Source organism: Rattus norvegicus, chromosome 2, assembly GCF_021556685.1.
Source record: "Rattus norvegicus strain SHRSP/BbbUtx chromosome 2, alternate assembly SHRSP_T2T, whole genome shotgun sequence".
NCBI lineage: Eukaryota > Metazoa > Chordata > Mammalia > Rodentia > Muridae > Rattus > Rattus norvegicus.
This window is the reverse complement of record NC_141535.1, coordinates 166,285,405-166,306,409: the sequence shown is the minus strand read 5'-3', so window position 1 is coordinate 166,306,409 and position 21,005 is coordinate 166,285,405. Positions and strand designations below refer to the sequence as shown.

Sequence of the window (21,005 nt, the reverse complement as noted above, 5' to 3'; positions counted from 1 at the left end):
CCAGTGACAGCACAAATGACTCAAGGCAAATTACATACTATGCCAACAGGACGAGTACAGTATAAAATAAGTTAAATATCAGCAAATAAAATGCAGCTTCACCAATCTGGCGTCTCAGCTCATTAGTGTGTATGAGCCTTCGTTGTGAATCCCGTTTTGGAAATCTGAGCTCTTTCCTTTGTGGACTGAAGTCCCGAGACTTAAGCCAAATGTGTGTGTAGCAGGAGAGCTGTCTCGCTCCTTCCTCAAACAGGAAACCACCGGCAATTCTGTGTGAAGTCATGTTCTATTTTTAAAATAATTGGATTTGAGACATAACTATTAGTGTGACAGTTTCACAGGGCAAGAGATGAATAAATAGGACTGAAACTCAAGCTAATGGAGCAATACTCTTGAAAATTACATGTATACTTGGGTCTCCTTTACCCCTTCCCAGCACACTAGCTCCTGCCCCTTTCCTAGAGGCTTCTGGGGCTTATTTGCTTCTAACACAAGTCATATGCAATGGCCACCCTTTTAGAAAGGGGGAGCGCTGCAGTACTCCTGCCTTCCATACACTGGTTTCCTCCTACACAGACTATGGCTGACTAAATGTGTTAGCTTTTTTACTAAGCCTGCAATCTGAGTATTATCACACAAACAACCCGGACACAAGAGGCCAGGCAGAGGCTTCCATTCTGTGTGAACTAGGCTGGGTAAATGATTCCGCACTTCTGAACTCTGAATAGTGGTGGCTTCAGGAACAATGTCAGGTTCAACTAGATCATCTGTTCCTCTGCTTCTGTATTTAATTGATTATTCATGAATTTTTCTGACTGCGCCTTTCCGTGTTGCTTAGGCTGTTTTTTAAACCCTGGGCTCAGATACTCTTCCTATCTCTTTTCTGCAGGAGTGGTGTGATGGAGACTACCGTACGCAACCACAGCATACGCTGCTTAGGGGTTTTTTAGTGTCCCATATTCACTGTTTAATACCTAGCTTTATTTTGGGTCAAGTGGAAATTCATGAGACAAACCATCTTGTAAAGAATGTATTTGTAAGCCAGGCATGATGGGACATATCTGCGATCCTAGCATGGGAGGCTGAGGCAGAAAGTGTCAGTCCATGACGGAGCACAGGAAGTTTGCAAAGTCAGGCCAGCCTAGAGCGCATAACGAATTCCATATTAATTACATAGGCAACCCAAGGAGATCCTGTTTCAATAACCAAAAACTTGGGTGAGCAAGATGGTTCAGCGGGCAAAGGCGTTTGCCACCAAGCTTAAAGACCTGAGTTCAATCCCTGGGACACGCATGGTGGAAGGAGAAAACCAGCTTTTGCAGGTTTTCCTCTGAGCTCCATATTCATGCTTTAGCGTCCATGTATGTTCCCCCACCCCAACAAAGACTATGGTATTTTGCATATTCCTGATGGCTAAGATGTTGAATACTTCTCAAGTATTTATCAGCCATTTGTAGTTCTTCTTCAAAGAACTGTCTATTCAGTTCTTTAGGCTATTTAGGCTAGCTGATCAAAGTTATTTGGGTTTTAAATGTTTAAAAAAAATTCTTTCTCCCTCTGATGAATGGTTGAGAGATTTCCCCCTACCCCACGCTATTCCATAGGCTGCTTCTCTCTCTGGTGGTTATTTCTTTTACTGTACAGAAGCAGCTTTTCAATTTCATGTGATCCTATTTGTGAATTTATAAGATTATTTCACCGTGCTGTTAGAGTTCTTTCCAGAGACATCTTACCTATACCTTCAAATATTTAATCTATATTCTAGAATTTTCAATATTTAGTTGAAGTCTTTGATCTATTTTTGATTGATTTTATGTTATGAATCCAATTTTATTCTATCTGTAAATACCCAGTTATGTTTTTTACACAGTCTTTGCCAAAACTTGCACAGCTGAAGCTATGTGAGCATACCTCTAAGTTTTTTTTCCTCTTCCATTGATTTGATATGTGAAATAAAAGTTCCACTGCCTCTTAATGGTACCACCCCATAGACTGGATCTTTCACTTGGACATGTGGAGGATCTTCAAGATGTAAATGACAGCGTAACTAATTCCTCAAGAGCTGAAGTTGGTTGTAATTGGGGCTCAAGAGGCAAATTCGGTTTACATAGGATAAAGTGCCAAGTTAAATGACATATCAAGGATGCAAGTGACAAGCCTAGGATGTGAGATGGTTGTCATGGACACTCAAGCCAGTTTCTGCTGCAATTAGTAAGTAGTGGGAGAAAGGACAGACAACTGCAAGCCTTGAAAAGACGTAGAGGAATTGACACAGGTGAGCTGTGCACCTCGGGCAGGCTTTCTTTGGATCCTTATTCTCACAATCAATTATGGAAATATATGTGTGTCATGCATTTGTGTTTGTGTGTGTGTGAACAAGTGTGTGACAGGCAAGTGGAGGTCAGAGGTCCATGCTGGGTACCTTTCTCTAGTGTGCGCTACCTGATTCTCTCTTCTCTCTTCTCTCCTCTCTTCTCTCTTCTCTCTTCTCTCTCTCTCTCTCTCTCTCTCTCTCTCTCTCTCTCTCTCTCTCTCGTGTGTGTGTGTGTGTGTGTGTATGTGTGTGTGTGTGTGTTTACCACTGCATTTAAGTGTGTGAATGCAGGTACACACGTGCCTTACCACACATGTGTAAGTCAGAAACAGCCTCTGGTGCTAGCTCTTGCCTTTCCCCTTTTTTGGAGCCAGCACCTCTTTGTGATTTTTCCTTTCATGGGACAGCTGGCCCACTAGGCTAGCAGGATTTCTAGCTTCCAGGCTTTGCCGGGCTGCATTACCCTATAAGGGCCTGGATTACAGATGCTCAAGAAATAGATCTAGGTTTTGCATGGGTTCTGGGGATTAGCCCCAGGGCCTCGCCCTTATACTTTATCAAAGAAGCCATCTTTCCAGCCCCACCTTATTGCTTTTGAGTCAGGATCTCTCATTGAACCTGGAGCTCACTGATTGGCTTGACTAGTGGCCCCGAGAGCTCCAAAGACCTATGCGCCTCTATCCACCCAACCCGTGTTAGTGTTATATATGTCCACCCCAAGCCTGGTGCTGGGAATCCAAACTCAGGTCTTCATGTTTGCTCAGCCAGCACTTTATCCACTGGGCCGTCTCCCCAGCCCTTAAAACTACAATTAGTGACAATTAGAAAAATTTACTTATGGCGTGGTTATTATACAATGTCGAAGAATAATTGCTAATTGTATTAACTGATATCACGGGACTAAGGTTATGTAAGAATAGTTTCATAACTTTTAGAGAGGCAAATGCTATATATGTATTTTGCTCTAAAATATTTTGGTAAAATAAATCAATGTATAGGCTAAATATGGCAAAATTTTGACATTGAATGTGGGTGATAGGTAAGAGATCATTGGCATACATTTTATTCATAGTAGAAATTTCAAAAGCTAATATGAAAAGATTTATACATCCTTTCAAAATAACTAAAGTTGATTTTTTAATATTACTGAGCTTAAATACAGTATTCATTATATTACATATAAGCCCTTAAAGCTCATGTCATTAATACGAATTATGTGCCTGTTTGCTAATTCTGTTCTTCATAAATAAAAGTAAATGTTAGAAAAAAGGTTTTAGGAGCTGGCTCAGTCAGTGAAGTGATTGCTTTACTGTGTGCTTGCGTTGTGTTCACGTGTGTGAATGTAGGTGAGTGTATAGGAAACTGAGTATGGACTGATAAATTCAAAAAGATCTCAAGTGTCCAAGAAGATTCTTACATTGTCAGCAGTGACAGTGACTAACATTGGCTTAAAGAAAGGAAGAACTGTAAAGGAAGAAATACAAAGTGTAATGGGGACAAAAATAGCTTCAAAATCAGTCAGAAACCTAAATGAAAATATAAAATTGTAGGTCTCCTAGGAAACACAATGATCTATCTAAAAAAGAAAGATATAATGGTATGTTTATGTATGTACATTTTATGAGCACGTATGCCTGTGTACTATACATATGCCTGGGATCCCCAGAGACTAGAAGAGGGCTTCAAATCCCCTGGAATTGGAGTTACAGATAGTTACCCTCCATGTGGGTTTTTAGAATTGAGCCTGGGTCCTCTAGAAGAGTAGCCAGTGTCCCTAACCCAAAAATTACTTAATTATACTTTACACATGTGAGTGTCTTGTTTGCATATATGTGTGTTTACCAGATGTGTGCAGTATCTGCAGAAGTAGGCAAGGATGTCATAACTGGAGTTATAGAGGCTTGTGAACTGCCGTGTAGATGCTAGGAAAGGAACTCAGGTCCTCTTTAAGAACAGCCATTATTTTTTGATTATCTGTCTTTTGTTTGTTTATTTACTTATGGGCTCTGCTTCTTTGAGCTAAAAAATGTTTACCATTTTAATGTTTGTTTTGATTCTGATACAGTTTTTACACTATACATTGCACTCACACTAACAAAGAGAGCTAACACTCTGAGATTGAGAGATTTCAACAGAAAATCAAAGGATAATTATAGCTTCCACCACTGAAGAGCTTTTGGTCAGCACGGCTAGGTCTTAATGAGTTGATTGCTTCCCCTCCAGAATACATATTTCCTCTGAGAGAATTGCACTCCCTTTAGATAAGAATAACTTATGTGTATACCTTTGCATATCTCCTCTATGTTAACAGCAGCAACCTTCCTACTGTCTACTATCTGGCTTAAACAATCACAAATAAATATTAAAAAATGAAATGTCAATACAGGCCATCCCAGTCAATGTTACATAAAAAATAGAAGAGGAGATCTTTCTGTATGACTATAAAATCTCATTGTATTTTAAAAAAATGTTACAAGGATAAGTGATAAAAATAATACATAGATTAGATATAGATCAACATGGATATATAATAAACTAGAAAGCTTTTACAAGTTATAAAGGTCTGAGTCACTTATTTAAAGTATATAGAGGATGAGACTTAAAGGTATTATACATGATTTTAAAGTTTCTAAGGTCTAGGATTAGTAATTACAAAACAAACTGGCTAATGTATGTCAAGGTTTATTTTAAACTATCTGGTTATTAAATGTATTACATAAGTTTAAAGTATCAGTCTAGTGAAACTGGTCTTTTAGGTGTCCTATTTATCCATCTTCCATACAGGGTCAAAACAGGTGTGTCCCTGTCATCTGAATGACCCATAAGACCTACAACTTTGGGGTCTGAGAGTGGTATGATATACAGGTTCTTTGGACATGAACAATTCATCATTACTTGAGTTTTTTTTTTCTTTTTTTTTTCTTTTTTTTATTAACTTGAGTATTTCTTATATACATTTCAAGTGTTATTCCCTTTCCCGGTTTCCAGACAAACATCACCCTCCCCCCTCCCCTTCCTTATGGGTGTTCCCCTCCCAAACCTCCCCCCATTGCCACCCTCCCCGCATAGTCTAGTTCACTGGGGGTTCAGTCTTAGCAGGACCCAGGTCTTCCCCTTCCACTGGTGCTCTTACTAGGATATTCATTGCTACCTATGGGGACAGAGTCCAGGGTCAGTCCATGTATAGTCTTTAGGTAGTGGCTTAGTCCCTGGAAGCTCTGGTTGCTTGAAAAAATATGGAACGCTTCACGAATTTGCGTGTCATCCTTGCGCAGGGGCCATGCTAATCTTCTCTGTATCGTTCCAATTTTAGTATATGTGCTGCCGAAGCGAGCACATTACTTGAGTTTTCAAGCCTCTAATCACTCGCAGATTACCCAGTTGGATGGACCTTTTCCAGTATGTAATAAATCTGCACCCCCCTGGTTTCAGGATGGAACTCCCCTTTGACTGGTGAACGCCAGTGTTCTAAAGAACACTGCTCTTCTGAAGGGGCGACATGAGGTGCTGATCGACCTGTCCTGGAGGCACACACCTGGTTTGAAGGAAGATAACTTCTAAGAACCCTCTCATTAGCCACATCCTATCAGATTGCCTACAAGACGAAAGGTTTAACCAGACCTCTAGCTGTCAGTCACAGCCCTTGGCAATGTGGTCATTTATGGGACTTTTGGAGAAGATGACTATGTTTGGACTGTCTATGTTAACCCTCAGTATGTGCTACTGAGCAGCAGTCCCTCGATTCAAGAGTGGGGTATATATCCTTGAAAATTACCCGAGCCCATCGTATCCCATCTGTACTCAGTGCATCTGCTCCTGAGATCCTTCTCTTGCTTCAGCAGCCTTCCTTTCTTATGGTTCCCATGTACCTAATGGTATGTGGCGTGGTCATTTTGGACAACAGGTTTTCATTAAAACTACCCCAGGGTCTCACTGGAAAGCAGGTTATTTAGGTCCTATTTTAACTAGCATTTTTGCAGTAGTCCAGAATCTACACCCCCTTCCACAGTGGCTCTTGCCCAACAGGAGCAAACTGCCCATTTTGTTAATGAGTTTAGCAGCAAGTACTCTTAACCACAGAGCCATCTTTTCAGTCCTGACAGTGTGCCCTTTGGTTTGGTAATAAATTAACAGCGTATTAGAGACAAGTCCCATGAGGACTGGACGGGATCTTATGCAACATTGGTTTAATAAAGGAAATTTATCCAAGATACATGGAAAATTCTTGACTCACTGATAAGAAACCAAAACTGCCCCCACTTACTGTAAATTGGGCAAACTTGAATCTATGACACCGAGGAAGGCAGAGACAGCAATTAACTATATGGAAATATGCGTAGCATTGCTGACTGGTAGAGAATTATGAATTCACAGAGCAACTGCACATCTGCTAAGATAGTTAAAAGAAAAAATAACAGGGTCCTATGTGCTTACCAGGACACGAGAGCTAAATGTGTGCCCCTGCTAATGGACACACAAAATGGCAGAGTGAATTTAGAAGATAGTTGGGCCACTGCTTACGAAGCTGTACTGGTTGGATTTTTGTTGTTGTTTGTTTTACTTTCTGTTGGTGTGTGTGGATGTTAGCTCGGAGCAGAGGAACCTCAGTGGAGAAACTGATTCATCAGATTAGCCTGTAGGCACGTCTGTAGGGCACTTTCTTGATTTATGTGGGAGAGACAGACCAGTATGAGTTGTGCTAGCACAGGGCAGGTGGTTCTCAGTTATGTAAGGAAGCAGGCTGAGCAAGCCATGGAGAGCAAATCAGTAAGCAGCACTCCTCCATGCTCTCTGCTTCAGTTTCTGCCTCCAGGTTCCTGCCTTGAATTCCTGCCCTGTCTTCCCTCAGTGATGGAATACGACCTTGGATATATAATCCAAATAAATCATTTCCCTTCCCTAAGGTGTTTTTGGTCTCGGTGTTTATCACAGCAATGCAAAGCTAATTAGAACAGAAGCTAAGCATTTGATGCACAAATCACGCAGCTAGAGATTTTTTAAATTGACTTGAAAGTACATCTAGCCAAAAGCATGAACACAGATGTTTATAGAGGTTCCGTTCACAAGTGCCCCAGCCTGGAAAAGAGCCCTTAAAAGGTGAATACATTAGCAAAAAGAAGAGCTGCTTTACAGAGTAATATTTTTCAGTAATTTGGGGGAAAAAAATCAGCCACTGAGCCATGAAAGCCCTTTTATTTGTGTAACGAAAAAAAGACACCAGTCTAACAAGCGCACATAGGGTGTGGTTCCAGCTCTGGGACGTTATAGAACGGGCAAGGTTATAATACATGCCTCCGAGTGTGGCAGTTTGCTTGCTTGCTGGCTTATTTTACATTTTTGTTTGGTTTACATGCAGGGTCTCATATTTTGTCTATTAACTATATAAATAGATAGGGTGGTCCTAAACCTGTGGGATAAGGGAATCCTCCTACCTAACTCTGGCTCGAGGGCAAGACTGAAGAGTAAAACTATCAGCAGTTGCCAGGAATGCAAGAAGAGAAAAGAGAAAAAAATGAATGAGGCAAAGGGAATTTTTAGGCAGTTAAAACTGTTCAGTATGCTTCTGTGCAGTAGCTATACTTAAGGTGTCCTTAAGAGTTTGCCCCCCTCCCAAAAAAAACCCTAAAGGGACGATTTAATGTATAACAATAAATAAAATGACTTGGGAAATGCAAGGAGGATGATCTGAGGTCATATTCAGACTGGAAACCAACAAAACCCATACTACATGTAGGGGACAATTCAGCAAGGGGGCTGGAGAAGAAAAACTGCTAACCCTAGTAGCTAGAAATGAGGAGAGTTTTCGAGAACAGAGGCTAAAGGAGCTGTAAGGGCACGCCGTACTTGGCTGGTGAAGTTTTGCCCACAGGACCAGTTAATAACAGATCTGGATCCTGGGCGTGAATGGAATGGCAGTGGGGAGGGAAGCACATTTCTCACACTGCAGTTGAGACTCAGAGATAACCCAAAGGAAGTGGCCAGAATGACCCCAGGGGAAAGAATTACTGTTAGACACAAGATTAAAACTCATCTTGAGGGTTAGAAACAGCCCCCGCGTGACTCAGTGAAGGAGAGGAGAGGAAAATAGACTTACTTTAGGACTGAGCTCTCCGTAGTCTCTTATTATCTTCTCATTGACCAGGTAAGGGTCTCTGTGTTAATTACCCAGCAGAGAGGAACTACTGACATTTAATAGCTGCTGACAGAGGAAAGTCAGCTTTTTTTTTTTTTTTTTTTTTTTTTGAGATGCCGTGACCCCTGGTAGGTCAACTGCATGCCAGGACAGAAAACCAACTCCCCAAACTAGCTGGGCAACACAGACTGGACTGTTAGAGGAAAGGAAACACAAAGGAAGAAATGTCAAAGTTATTGGGAAGTGGGGTGTGTGTGAATATGTTCAAAATGCATTGTATAAAATTCTCAAAGAATAAAAAGAGTGTTAACGAAAGGAAATAAAGGCTCAATTACAATTAGAGAAAGAAAGGAAGAGCTTTGGAACTTCACAGGGTCACAGGACAGTAGGAAGGGGCAGGAATGGAGGGAGATGCCCTAGAAGTAACCAGCCCACCTCAGTGCCTGCAGGGGAGGAAGGCAGAAGCCTTATGAAAAAGGTCAGCCTGGTGGCTCTGGTAGAAAGAGACTGGCAGTTCTTCCCACAAGCCCTCACAGGCCTCAAATCCAATTACAGGTTTTGCTAAGACAGTGACTCCTCTGGAGTGGGTCATCAGTGGGGAAGAGTTTCATTTTGTCCCTCTGTAGAAATCAGAGGGCTCCCAACTTGAGATTCATGCCGTGTAAGAGATCCAACCCTTAACACTATTAACGATACTATGTTATGCTTGCAGACAGGAGCCTAGCATAACTGTCTTCTGAGAGGCTTCATTCTGCAGCCGATGGGAACAGGGGCAAAGACCCACAATCAAAACATCAGGTGAAGCTCGAGGAGTCTTATGGAAGAGTTGGGGATAGGATTGAGTCAAAGACACCACAAGAAGACCTACAGAGTCAACTGACCTAGACCCATGGGAACTCACAGAGACAGAACCACCAACCAATAAGCATTCAAGGCGGAACCTAGGCCCACTACACATATGTAGCAGGTGTGCAGCTTGATCTCATGTAGGTTCCCTAACAGTTGGAGCAGGGGCTGTCTCTGACTCTGTTGCCTGCCACTGGATCCCCTTCTCCTACCTGGACTACCTGGTTGGGCCTCAGTGGGAGAAGATGTGCTTAGTCCTGTTGGAACTAGATGTCCAGGGTAGGGTGGTACCCAAGGCGGGGAGGGGGGGTTGTTACTACCTCTCCTCAGAGAAGGGGAGGTAGTAATGGGGAGTAAGGGTAGGACTGACAGTAGAGGAAGGAGTGGTCTTCAATTGGGATTAAAGAGAATAAAAATAAATAAATTATTGAAATAAAAAGAAAGAAATCAAGTCAGAGGGCATTGGGTGGACATCATGTTAGAAGGGAACAGTGTTTAAAAGTGAGCTGACAAGGGGACATGAGAAGAACAGCCACAAAGAGCCTGAGTTTAGCCAGCCATGAACCCAGGGAAAGAGACAGTCCTGAAAGCAGTTATAGACTACAAGAAGGCTAAATGAATCAGGATTGTGAGTTCAAGGTCAGCCTAGACTACATAGAGAGAGCCTGTCCACACACTCCATTTACTCATCCGGAGCTTAATATAGACACAGATGGTTGGTGTACACACAGCATTATCTACAGATACATACTTAGCATATATGGATGCAAGTTAGCATATACAGACATATGTCCTTGTTCTGTCATTCTAACTGTCCGAAAGAGACTACCTTCCAACAGCCAATGGTCACCCATGGCACCTGATAAAAGAAACAAAGAGAAGAGTCGATTCTAGGACTAGAGCCAGAGGGAAAGGAGGCAGAGTATAAGTCAACCAGCCCTATTCCCCATCACGGTATGCCAAGGTGGGCACAGCAGGCAGCAGAAGGAGCACAGTAGCCAAAGCTGGACCGACTTTGCAACACCAATTGATTAGCATCTGAGCCGAGCCCAAAGTATGAATATTCATGAGTTCATATGCATGTAAATGGTGAATCAGTGAAAAGATGAGGAGATAACTCTCTGGTGCAGAGGTGTTTCAGATAAGTGTGCAAATGCGTCAGCCTCAAGGAAAAGTAGAGGGTGCACAGTAGTGAGAGGGGAGAAGAAATGACGTCATCATTTACCAACTTCCACTTCCAAGGGATAACTATGGTCAGTATCCACAATATAAGTCAGGTTTACATATTTGTACAACAATGTCACTTTTCCTGTGTGATATCTCTCCTAAATAACACACACACACACACACACACACACACACACACACACACACCCCTATATGTACTCTAAAACTGACCAGATCTAAGCAAGAAGATTCTTATAAATTTACACAGCTCATGGACTCCTGGGAGGTGTGGCAGCTAAACGCCATGTGGAATAGAAAAGGACATTAGGTAGGACTAAGAATGTCTGAATAAAGTGTGCATTTTAATTAACATTTTAGTTAATAATAATTCATTGCTATTAACTCAGGAATTGTAACAAGTTACCCTGCTAACGAAAAGTTCTCAGCTGAAGAGATCTGCGGCTAAATCATGTGCTTAGTGTTCACAAAGCCCTGGATTGAACCCTCAACACTAGATAATTGAGGAAGCTGTAGTGGGATATGCAAATGTTCTGTACATCATAAATTTCCTGTAAAACACAGACAACCCCTACTACCCATCCTTTAAAAGACTAGTTAAAGAGACTCGACAGTAGGACAGATTTCTGACACAGGAGGGAACATCCAGAAGCATTCATTCCTCAGGCCTCCATGTGAGTTCTTGACTACTGCAGACTCACAGCCGCCCAAGCCAGTTTGTTTATACAGGCCTCAGCTTTATCTTGGTTTGTCACTTCTGAAATTACCTGGACAATCTGTAGTTCTGCGCCCATCCTGAGCCAGCTGTTCTGTGGAAGGGGGTGAAGGGCTGCTGGCTTTATTCTGGTTGCTATGCTCTGCCTGTTGTGAAGCAAGCCAGGAGCGAAGGAGACCTTTTACATAAGCTCTAAGACTGGAAAAGTTGGTTCTGTCGGCTCCAAAAGATTTACAGGACAGAAGTGGATGAGACCAGTGATAAAAGACACACACATGCCCACAGTAAATGAGCAATGAATTGTTTTCTGTAAGGTTGTTAGATATGCTTAGAATTGGGAGGGAAAAAAGATAAAATAAAGGAAATAGGATGGAAATTTGCTTTGTGTCCGCAGGACTTTGACATAATTCGTCATGTTTTATGGTTTGTTTTTAGATTTGATTATAACTTCACACACACAGAGAGAGAGAGAGAGAGAGAGAGAGAGAGAGCGCCAAAATCATTGAAAGTGTAAGTTAAAAGAATAAAATATAATCCAACAATTTTATGAGTGTTAAAGTACATCTTTCTTCTTTAAAACAATAAAATAAAATAAAGCAACCTTCTTTCTTTGTTCAGTGTAATATGTGAGCTTTTAACCTGGCACTCAAGAGGCAGACAATTAATTTAATTAAGGTCAGCCTGGTCTACAGAAAGAGCTCCAGGCCGGCCAGCCCCGCCCCCCCAAAAACCAACAAAAACATAGAATAATGCTTAGAATTTTACATTTATTTTAAAAGTAACCTATTTAATTTTGCTCAAATTACTATCCATAAAATGGGTTCAGTTGTAAAAGATGTAGGACATCTAAATCACTAATAGTGGAAATTTGACCAAGATAATATTATTATTATTATTATTGTTATTGTTATTCTTCTTCTTCTTTTTCTTCTTCTTCTTATTATTATTTTATATGAGCACACTGTTGCTGTCTTCAAACATACCAGGAGCCAGCATCAAATCCCATTACAAACGGTTGTGAGCCACCATGTGGTTGCTGGGAATTGAACTCAGGACCTCTGGAAGAGCAGCCAGTGCTCTTAATTGCTGAGCCCTCTCTCCAGCCTTGATCACAATACTTTTTATTAACACCAAGCAGTTTTCCATACACTAATCATGATTATGCTGTAGAAAACCTTCGTTTTTACCAAGTTAGCTTTGGTAGACTGACAGTGGCTACAATGACCTGTTGATAGCTACAATGTATCCATGACGGGCACAGTCATGTGATTATTTCACTGTTGCCCCTTTATGTGAGGGAGACCACTTGCGACCACTTAAGATTTCTGAGAAAATGAAGACATGCTCTGCTCACCTGTGATGACCATGCGCTTTCCCACCGTCTCAGAGAGTGGCTCCCGGTGTGACAAAGCCATGGCCGAAGTTTCAACTTCTTTGCTGCAATTACTGCCTGAATGTCCTCAGAACAGTGAGTGCACCAGTAAGTGGCAAGGACCGTGTCTCTGCTCTCCCTGTCTGTGAACTTGGCTGGGTGGTTGCCAAGGATGCTTTATGAGTTGAGCAGATGTTCCAGAGCCAGAGTTCTGAATTCCAGTTCCCTAGAGCAGACAGAACTGGAGTATGCCCAAGAGCTGCATCCCACCACCTCTGCCCCTTGTCTGCCTACAACCAATCAGAAGGCTCTTGTCCACGATGTCCTAAGACAGCTTACCAGGCTCTATCGCCCATGTTTCTCAGCATTTTTAAAGAATGTCCTAGAGGGACAAATTGTAGGGAACAAAGAAGGAAAAATACAAAGCATGATCACCCCTAAGATACAGGGTGCTTGCCCTGAGACAACTAGACCACACAGACATCCGTACACCAGGATGCTTACACAGAGGTCCTTCCAAACAGAACTGTTTCCCAGTGTGCACAACTGGAGTTGTGTTCCTGGCTTTCTGTGTTGTTTCCTTTGACTCAAGCCTGTATCAGACTACTCTATACTGGTTCATAGTTACAGAATCTTCTCTACTCTGAGAGGCTTCCCAATCCTCATTACTGTGTTTGAGGTATTGGCATCTCTCTATGAAAAGACTCTTTCCTCAAAAGAGCCATTGTCTGATTATATTTTTAGATTATATATGTTGAATTATACTTTTTATACACATTGTGCTATAAAATATAGCATAACATCTGCAGCTGTTTTGCCAACATCTTTAGACTAGACTTCTGGAAGCGATATTGTTGGTTCAAGGGGAAGCCATATAGACCTTTATTCTCCCACCCCATAATGGTTATATCATTTTGAATTCCTACTCACAGCTTCTGAGAATGCCTGTTTGGCTATTCCTGTCACTTGGTCACAGAATATGCTGTTCAGCTTTGGTTTTTCCCCCAGGTGACAGATGAGACATGGTGACAGTACTTCGTGTTTCTCTTGTTGTTAGTGTGATTGGACATCCTTTCAGATTCAGGCTGGAAATTGAACCCAGGGACTTGCACACGGTAGTTAACTCTCCTACTGAACTAGGCCTCCACCCCATTACTGTTTATGAATCATTATCAAATCTCGTTCTATTGTGTTTTCATCCAGGCCGTCTTCTTTTTTTCAGATCCTATGTCTTAAAATAATGAGCTAATGTTCTAAAGAGACACACAAATTTGGAGGGGTACTTTGGGAAGGGAAACAAATAAGAATATAAGGACACATACGATGACAATGATGCTGCCATGACAAAACCTGGTGCCTTGAAAGATAACCTTAAATTTTAATTAAGATTAAATTACTTACAAGACATTAATGATACAATATTAATAATGAAATATTCATGCAAGGGTGACTCCAAAATGTAATGAGGGAAATGATCGTTACAGTAATACATGCTGTAAAGACTTAATTTTGCTCCCTGAGTCATGGGAGCATGGGTATAACCATGGGTAGCATGGTGCATAAGGATTACATGTAGAGAGGCAGGGTTTCTTTGAAGAGATAATAATACCTGAACTGTGTTAAAGGGTAGCCAGAAGCCAGGATATGGTTGGGAGATCATTTGGGGACAACTAGAACCAAAGGCTAGAGAAGAGAAATGGTGAACAGAGCACAGCTAAAATTCAAGTTCAATGATGCTAGTGTCCTGTTAGTCCTCTTGCTGTTTAAACCCTGGGGGATTAACTTGTAACAGGTTTGGTCCACAGTTTGTTAGTTCTGTATCTTTGGGGCTTGTGGGGAGGCAACGCATCATCACAGGGAGTGTATTCATGATGGTACAAAGCTACTTGTCTCATGGCAACCAGGAAGCAAAACGAGAGAGGGAGCTGGGTCCCAATGCTCTCTCCAAGGGCATGGTCTGGAAGACCTCTCTCCCAGTAGGTTACACTTACTAAAGATTCTAGGACTTCCAATCAGCTCACAGTCCTGTCAACCTAAGACTTCAGCCCATAGGAAAACGTCTGGACAACAACAGAGAGCGAGCTGGTGAGGCGGGAGAGACTCTGTAAGCCCCTCAACCTGCAGTGAGGAGCACCTAAGGAAGGCATCTGCGTAAGCTCACGCACCACGTCTGTCTTGGGTCAAAATTAAAATTACTTGGCTAGAGAATACACTTGATGAAAAAGGCCTGCTGTCCCATCACTCATAGGCAGCTGTTGACGCTGATGAATACAGGTGATAGAAAGGTTCAGGCAGAGCCTCCAAACACGAACAGTTTTGACTCATCCTTGGATAGAGGCTGGAAATGTTCTTAGTCCTGTCAACAGGTCTGTTCTTAGTAGAAGCTGGGAATGCCTGAAGGGAGTTTATTACCATGTTTTCTCTAAATCTCACTGGTTTATTATCTCTCTTCCCCTAAATGATCATCCCTGCCTGGAAACTGTATGTGAGGACGTGATCAAAACAGAGAGGCACCTGGACAAACCAGTGCATTTTCCCATCCCTTGCCGCACCTCAGTTTCTGGTGGAAGTGCTATAAACACCTCAGTGGCATCCTACTTCCGGGCCTCCTGCACACTGTACAGGAACTCTGCCTTCTTTCATTTAGGCTCCCACCTGTAGTATTATAAAACTCCTTTCTAAGCTCACTCTTCCTGTTCATGAAATTCATTCTTAAAATTCATGTGGCAAGAGACCCGGGAGCCACTGGCCTAGAATTGCTTTAGTGGTTGTTAGTTTGTCTGGGACCCCAGCACCCCAAGTTATGCTCACCTGAGCTGAGAGGGAAAGCTTCCATTGTACTCAAGGATCCCCACTTTTCTGAATCAACATAGCCCAGGAAAGGGAAGTTCCTGATCCAAGTGTGGAGTGACAGGAAGGGAAGAAGTGTGTGGGAACCACATACTGAGGGGTGATGGTGAACATGATTGATGTCAGCTTTCCAGCTTTGTTGAATAAGATCAAGAAAACAAAGATGAAATGAGAGCCAACCAATAAAGTAACAGTACTGGTGATAAGGTGATAACATCAATTAGATATGGATTTGTATATGTTGCACGGCAGGTTAATAGAGCTGTTAAAAACTGAAGCCCCAGCTTGTCATAAAATATTATGACAGCTACCGAACTCATTGTAGGGAACCCACGATGATCTCTGTCAGCTTCCTGGCTCATTTCTAGTAAAGAAATCACTGTTGTCAATGAATCAATACCAACTCAAGGTTTGCTGCCCAGCAGGAATGAAGTCTTTTCACTCTCTTGCTTTGGTAATTTAATAGTTACTTCAGAGCTCATAATCACTTCAACAGATACAACTGTAGAGGCCAACATGGTGTCCCTGTAAAGACATCTTGTGTTAATGTTTAGGAAAGAATGAAATTATGCCTTTTTATAATAAATTTAGTGACACTGAAACACAATAAGAAATATCTATATAGGTAGATTTAGGTCAAATTTGCTATAATTATATCACAATCAAATGTCTTAATTGTGGGGATTGCTATGACCATTGTTAATTGTCAACTTGACACAATCTAGAATTACATGAGAAGACAGTTTCAATGATGGGTTATCTAGATTAGATTGCCCTGTGGATATATCTGAGGGGGTATTTTTATTATAATAACTGAGCTAAGAAGAATGTACCCACTGTGGGGGGCACTATTCTCTATGTAGGGGATTCTGAACTGCATAAGAATGGAGAAAACAAGTTAAATACTAGCATGAATTCATTGCTCTCTACTCTTGACTGTGGTTAATGTGACTACTGTTTCAAGTTCCTACTATCTTATCTTCCCCTCAGTGACAGACAATTGCCTGAAATTGTGAGCCTGAAATAAATCCTTCCTGAAGAAGCTTTTGACAGAGTATTTTGTTATAGCGACAAGATCTTAGCATAAGGGTCTCTGAATTTGATTTCCAGCATTAACAGGAAAAGTCAAGGAAGGGGAAAGGGAAGAGGAAAGGAAAGGAAGGGCAAGGGTCCAAGAGAAAAAGAAAAAAAAGAAAAGGAAAGGAGGAAGGAGAAAGGGAGAAAGAACGGAAGATGAAAAGGGAGGATGGGAGGGACAAGAGTAGCTCAGTACAGTTTGCAAGCTGGGGAGCTTTGTGACTCATGTGTCAATGGTTCTTTATTATTACTTGTCTGTGTTAGATCACAGATACACCCCTGATAAAAATCAGGTCATGCTAGCTTGCATGCAGTCTGTCCCTTAGGACAAAGACCTGGCAGGTGCCTGCTGCTGCTGTGACTCTGACCGTGGGGAAAGCAAGCCCAGTCTTCCCACACCCCCACTTGCTGATCAGGAACAAGGCAAATTTGAACTACAGTCCCACCTAGTGCCTGCCTCCTGGCACAGGCTGCCGTGTGATCTGCCATCCCTTAGAAACCTGTAAGGGCCACAACCCCCCTCTGTTCAGGGATTTGAAGGATCTTTCCTTCAGACCCTTATCATGTTGTCTCTCCTAATGGTGCTGTTCTTTGGGATCTGAAGGGAAGGCTCCTTCTCCCTTTGTGGCCCCATGGAACTGCCTGTGGTCTGGTGCTGCTGCTTCTAATGCAGTCTCACTTCAAGATCTGATCATGATAGCCAGTAGTTATGAAGCACACTCTCTCAGTAAATATCATTCTAAAGGGCAATTCACGTCAGCTACTTTTTACCTACACATAATTTCTAATACATAGTAGAGACAAGACGGAGGGTCTTAGACATACTCCGTACGTGCTCTAGCACTTAGCCATGCATCTATTGCTTTTTCATATATTTATGTTGAAACAATGTCTCCTTAGACATTATTACCCTCAGACTCCCAGAGACTGGCCTTGAAGTCAAAAATTTCCTACTTCTACCTTCCAAGTGCTGGGAGTACAGTCCTATGCTAACATACCATGAATTTCTTTACACTTTTTATTATCAAACATTGGAACGCCTCATAAAAAGTGTCCCGGATTTAGAAACGAAAATCCAGAAAACAAACACAAATACTTACTGACTTGGCTTCAAGTCCCAAGTATTTTGAACAATACTGGCAAGGTGCTTTTTCTTGTATGGCAATCTGTAGAATAAATGACATGTGTGTAAAATGGTTATCTGTATTCTGGACACAATATATACTCAATACGTTTTAATCCTGTTACTGCCCCTTGATGCCACCAACCATGCTTTCCTGAAAAAAGAAATACACATGACAAATGAAAATGTAAACTGTGACCATTGCTTACACTTCTTCATCCTTAGGTCTGCCAGACTGAGTCAGGAGAGGGTCCATAGCCATCTCCCTCCTCCTCATTTGGCTCAGGCTTGGGTAAAATAGTATCATGATGTCAGTCTATGCACTCAACTTCCACATTAAGACAAATCTACATTAAAATCAGAAAGCATCTCCACTGTTGACACCCAATTGCTACACTACCTGTTAAAAAGCAATAATTAAAACAAGTGAGTCGCATGCCACATATCTTACAACCGCGTGTTTCCATTGTTAAGTATGACGTCAGTCATGATGGAGATGGGGTGCTCCTTTTTCCCCTGAGCCTCTTGATCTCACAAGATGGAAACAGCTGGGACTCAGAGCTCAGCATGGCTTGTTCTCAGGCCAAGGTGCTTTCTCCTCTGTTCCCCCCTTTAAAAGCAACCTCGCAGGTCTTTCATTCTGGTGCTGTGACCAGGGGTTTATCAGGTGTGTATCAGGGGTTTGCTCGCTTGATGTGTCTTCCTACCTATCCCTGGTATGATGTCTGGTGAGGCCTTTTTCACTGATTCATAAAGAAACATAACTGCCATTGCTATGTGTCAGACATGGTAGCATGCTGCTTTCCTGGAAGTCTCCCGATTTCTGCACATAATGGTGGCCCTATGACCCTGGTTTACTGATGAGGTGAGCCCCGAACTTTAGTATGGACATTTTGTCTTACTATTACTCATAATGGAGATCAGTTCCCAAACCTGACTGTTTCTGGCTTTGGGTGATTGACATATAATTTTAATCTTCAACATGTTTTTCAAAATGTTGCTTTTCGTGATGGAAATTGTCCCTTATGAAATTTCTTCTCCGAAGAAGTGATAGTTAGCCACTGTTTCCTCTTGGAGCGATTACAACTTCCCAGCCTGTGAGCTCCAATGAGGTCCCGACAGCATTCCATCTTAACCCCTCCTAAGTTGACATCCCTCCCACAACTGGACAATCAACTGCCTTCCAAGCTGTTATCTGTCTCCGTCTATCAACTTGAATCTCTGAAGGTCTCAAATGTCCTACTTCCTTCTCAGCACCGCTATAAGCTCTTGCCTTCTACATCCTTTTGTTTTGCAGTGTAAATCCAAGGCCTTGCATGGGGTAGGCACATACACTGCCACTGAAATGCACCCCAATGTCTGTGCTTCAGGTTTAACTTGGCTGCTGGTAGGAGTGCCTCTGTACACTGACCACTGGGTAGAGCAAAATTCTGCTAACCCCTAGACGCAGCTCTCTCAACTGCTGTTGGGACCCTGGCTACTTATGACACCACAGACGACTATTTCAGCTCAGACTGTGTCACGAGAAGAAGGAAAACATGTCCCTTTTTGGGGGGGGGGGACATTTTCTTACAGGGCTTCAGGAAGGGACTGCAGGCCAAAATTGTAATAATGGTCCTCGTTCAGAGAGAGGATATTCTAGAAAGAGACCTGTGACTTTACCTATCAACTATCAGACAACTGAAATAACACACTGCAAAGAACTAATAGACCCCTCCCCCACACTCCAGAATCCTATGCTGGGGAAAATAATTAAGCCCTGGTGCCAGGCAGAAGAGGAACTCCATCCCCGGAAGAGACTGCTCCATTCCAAGAGCTTACCGTATAGTTGACACATGCTTATTTCTTGGCTTTTGTTTTTATTTTATCTACAATGTTATCACACTAAGGAATTAAAAGGATGGAGAGAAAGGAGGAGGTTTATTTTCTGTAGTTCGGACAAAGTTTAAATGAGTCCATTTTTCTTGATCAATTTTTGTTTCGTAAGTACTGTTGGGAAGTGGTGCTAACTTAAGGGAGCCCACAGATAACAGTTTCTTGAGACATGGTCCCTGCTCACTGGGCAAGGCAGAGAAAGGAAGTGGGTTTGGAAACTCCTTCTGGCCACCATTTTCTACTGAATCCCACGAGCGCCACACTTCTGCTCCTGCGTCACTGTAACCTCTGCATCAGTGAAGAAACTCCAAAGAGATACTATCAGTCCATTCAAACAATGGTTCCTAAGGAACTGGAATTTTCCAGAAATCTTATGCTGAAAGAAGGAAAAGGCTGAAGCCTGGTGCCAGTGAGAGGAGGTACTTGTCTCCTGAAGAGAAATTTCATAGTTTTGTAAAAATGATGAGAGCCAAGACAACCAGAGGCCAGAAGAAGGCACCTCCTCATCTTGACCACTACTGCTTAGTTACTTATATAAAGCCTATCCTCTTCTCGCAGTGAATAAGTCATTTTACTGCTTTGTACTCTTACTCACTTCATTAATTATTTTGTTGAGGGTTGGTGACCTTGCCTAACTTGCTAGAGCAGCCAGCAATTAATTCCAGTAACAACTTTGGCAAGCCAGTCAAGGGGGAAAAACTGAGAGTCAGACACTCACCGTGCCTTAGTCCTGGGTGGAGAGGAAAGACGGTACAGTTCTATGTAGCTGGTGGAATTCCTTTACTCCAGCCACAGCTTCCCCTGTCAGGTAGTGAAGCACAGAAATGAGTGGCTGGATTTTGTTTTTGACTTGAAGAAAGTCTGACTCTTGTAAATTTCCGGCTATCCTTGGACCTTGGGCTTTTTCCTCATGTCGATCTAGAGGCTCTTTTGATCTGTTGGAACTGTTTGGGCTGCTGTCCTTGAGTGATTGGCTCTGTCTTTCAGAGCTTTTCTCAGCTGTTTCGGTTTGTTGAAGTGTTGGGGAGTTCCACCATTTGTTTGACAAGCCTTATCCATTTGGAAGCTCCTGTGAACAAATTGGGTGTGCCGTTGGAATATTTGGGCATCTGCTGGGTGACGGGGAAGGTTGAAATGTGCTGCCCTTTGGGGGCACTGTTGAACTGATTGAGCCAGAGAAGCAACAGTGTTGAGACCTGCGTGATCACTTAGGTAACCATGGGAAATGTTAAGCGTATACTATCTTGGTTTCCTCTAGGGAGAATTCTATCTGGTTAGTCTTCTGTAATCTTTGATGCTCTCTAAGACAGCATGGGGACATGACTCATCTTCCTCTAAGAGTTCCTGAAAATGACACATGGTGAGCCTCTGGGTGCTTCAGTTTTTAATTTGCATGTGTTGAACTTATCACAAACTAAAATTACTCTTCTAGACATGCTTGATTTGGGGTGTATACACATCTACGTACTTGGGCATGATTTCTGAACTACATTAGTATGCATTGCCTGCTCTCTC

General features: G+C 42.2%; 1 protein-coding gene, 1 long non-coding RNA gene and 1 other non-coding gene across 4 annotated transcripts in view; all 3 read right to left on the bottom strand.

The window, feature by feature from the left end:
• Positions 1-12,717, bottom strand: part of Spmip2 (sperm microtubule inner protein 2) — a 114,480-nt gene extending 101,763 nt beyond the window's left edge. The window contains 1 exon segment of one of the 2 annotated variants that reach the window (NM_001401975.1): positions 12,548-12,717. In NM_001401975.1, the coding sequence (NP_001388904.1) occupies positions 12,548-12,608 (61 nt within the window). In that variant the 5' untranslated portion in view covers positions 12,609-12,717. 2 annotated transcript variants of the gene reach the window in all.
• Positions 5,545-5,651, bottom strand: LOC148006708 (U6 spliceosomal RNA). The gene has a single exon (XR_015678448.1). It is a non-coding gene; the product is annotated as a U6 spliceosomal RNA (small nuclear RNA).
• Positions 12,718-13,920: 1,203 nt separating the features above from the next.
• Positions 13,921-20,559, bottom strand: LOC134485630 (uncharacterized). Its single transcript, XR_015675895.1, has 3 exons — positions 20,209-20,559; positions 17,593-17,658; positions 13,921-15,940 (listed from the first exon to the last, which is right to left on the bottom strand). It is a non-coding gene; the product is annotated as an uncharacterized LOC134485630 (long non-coding RNA).
• Positions 20,560-21,005: the final 446 nt, after the last annotated feature.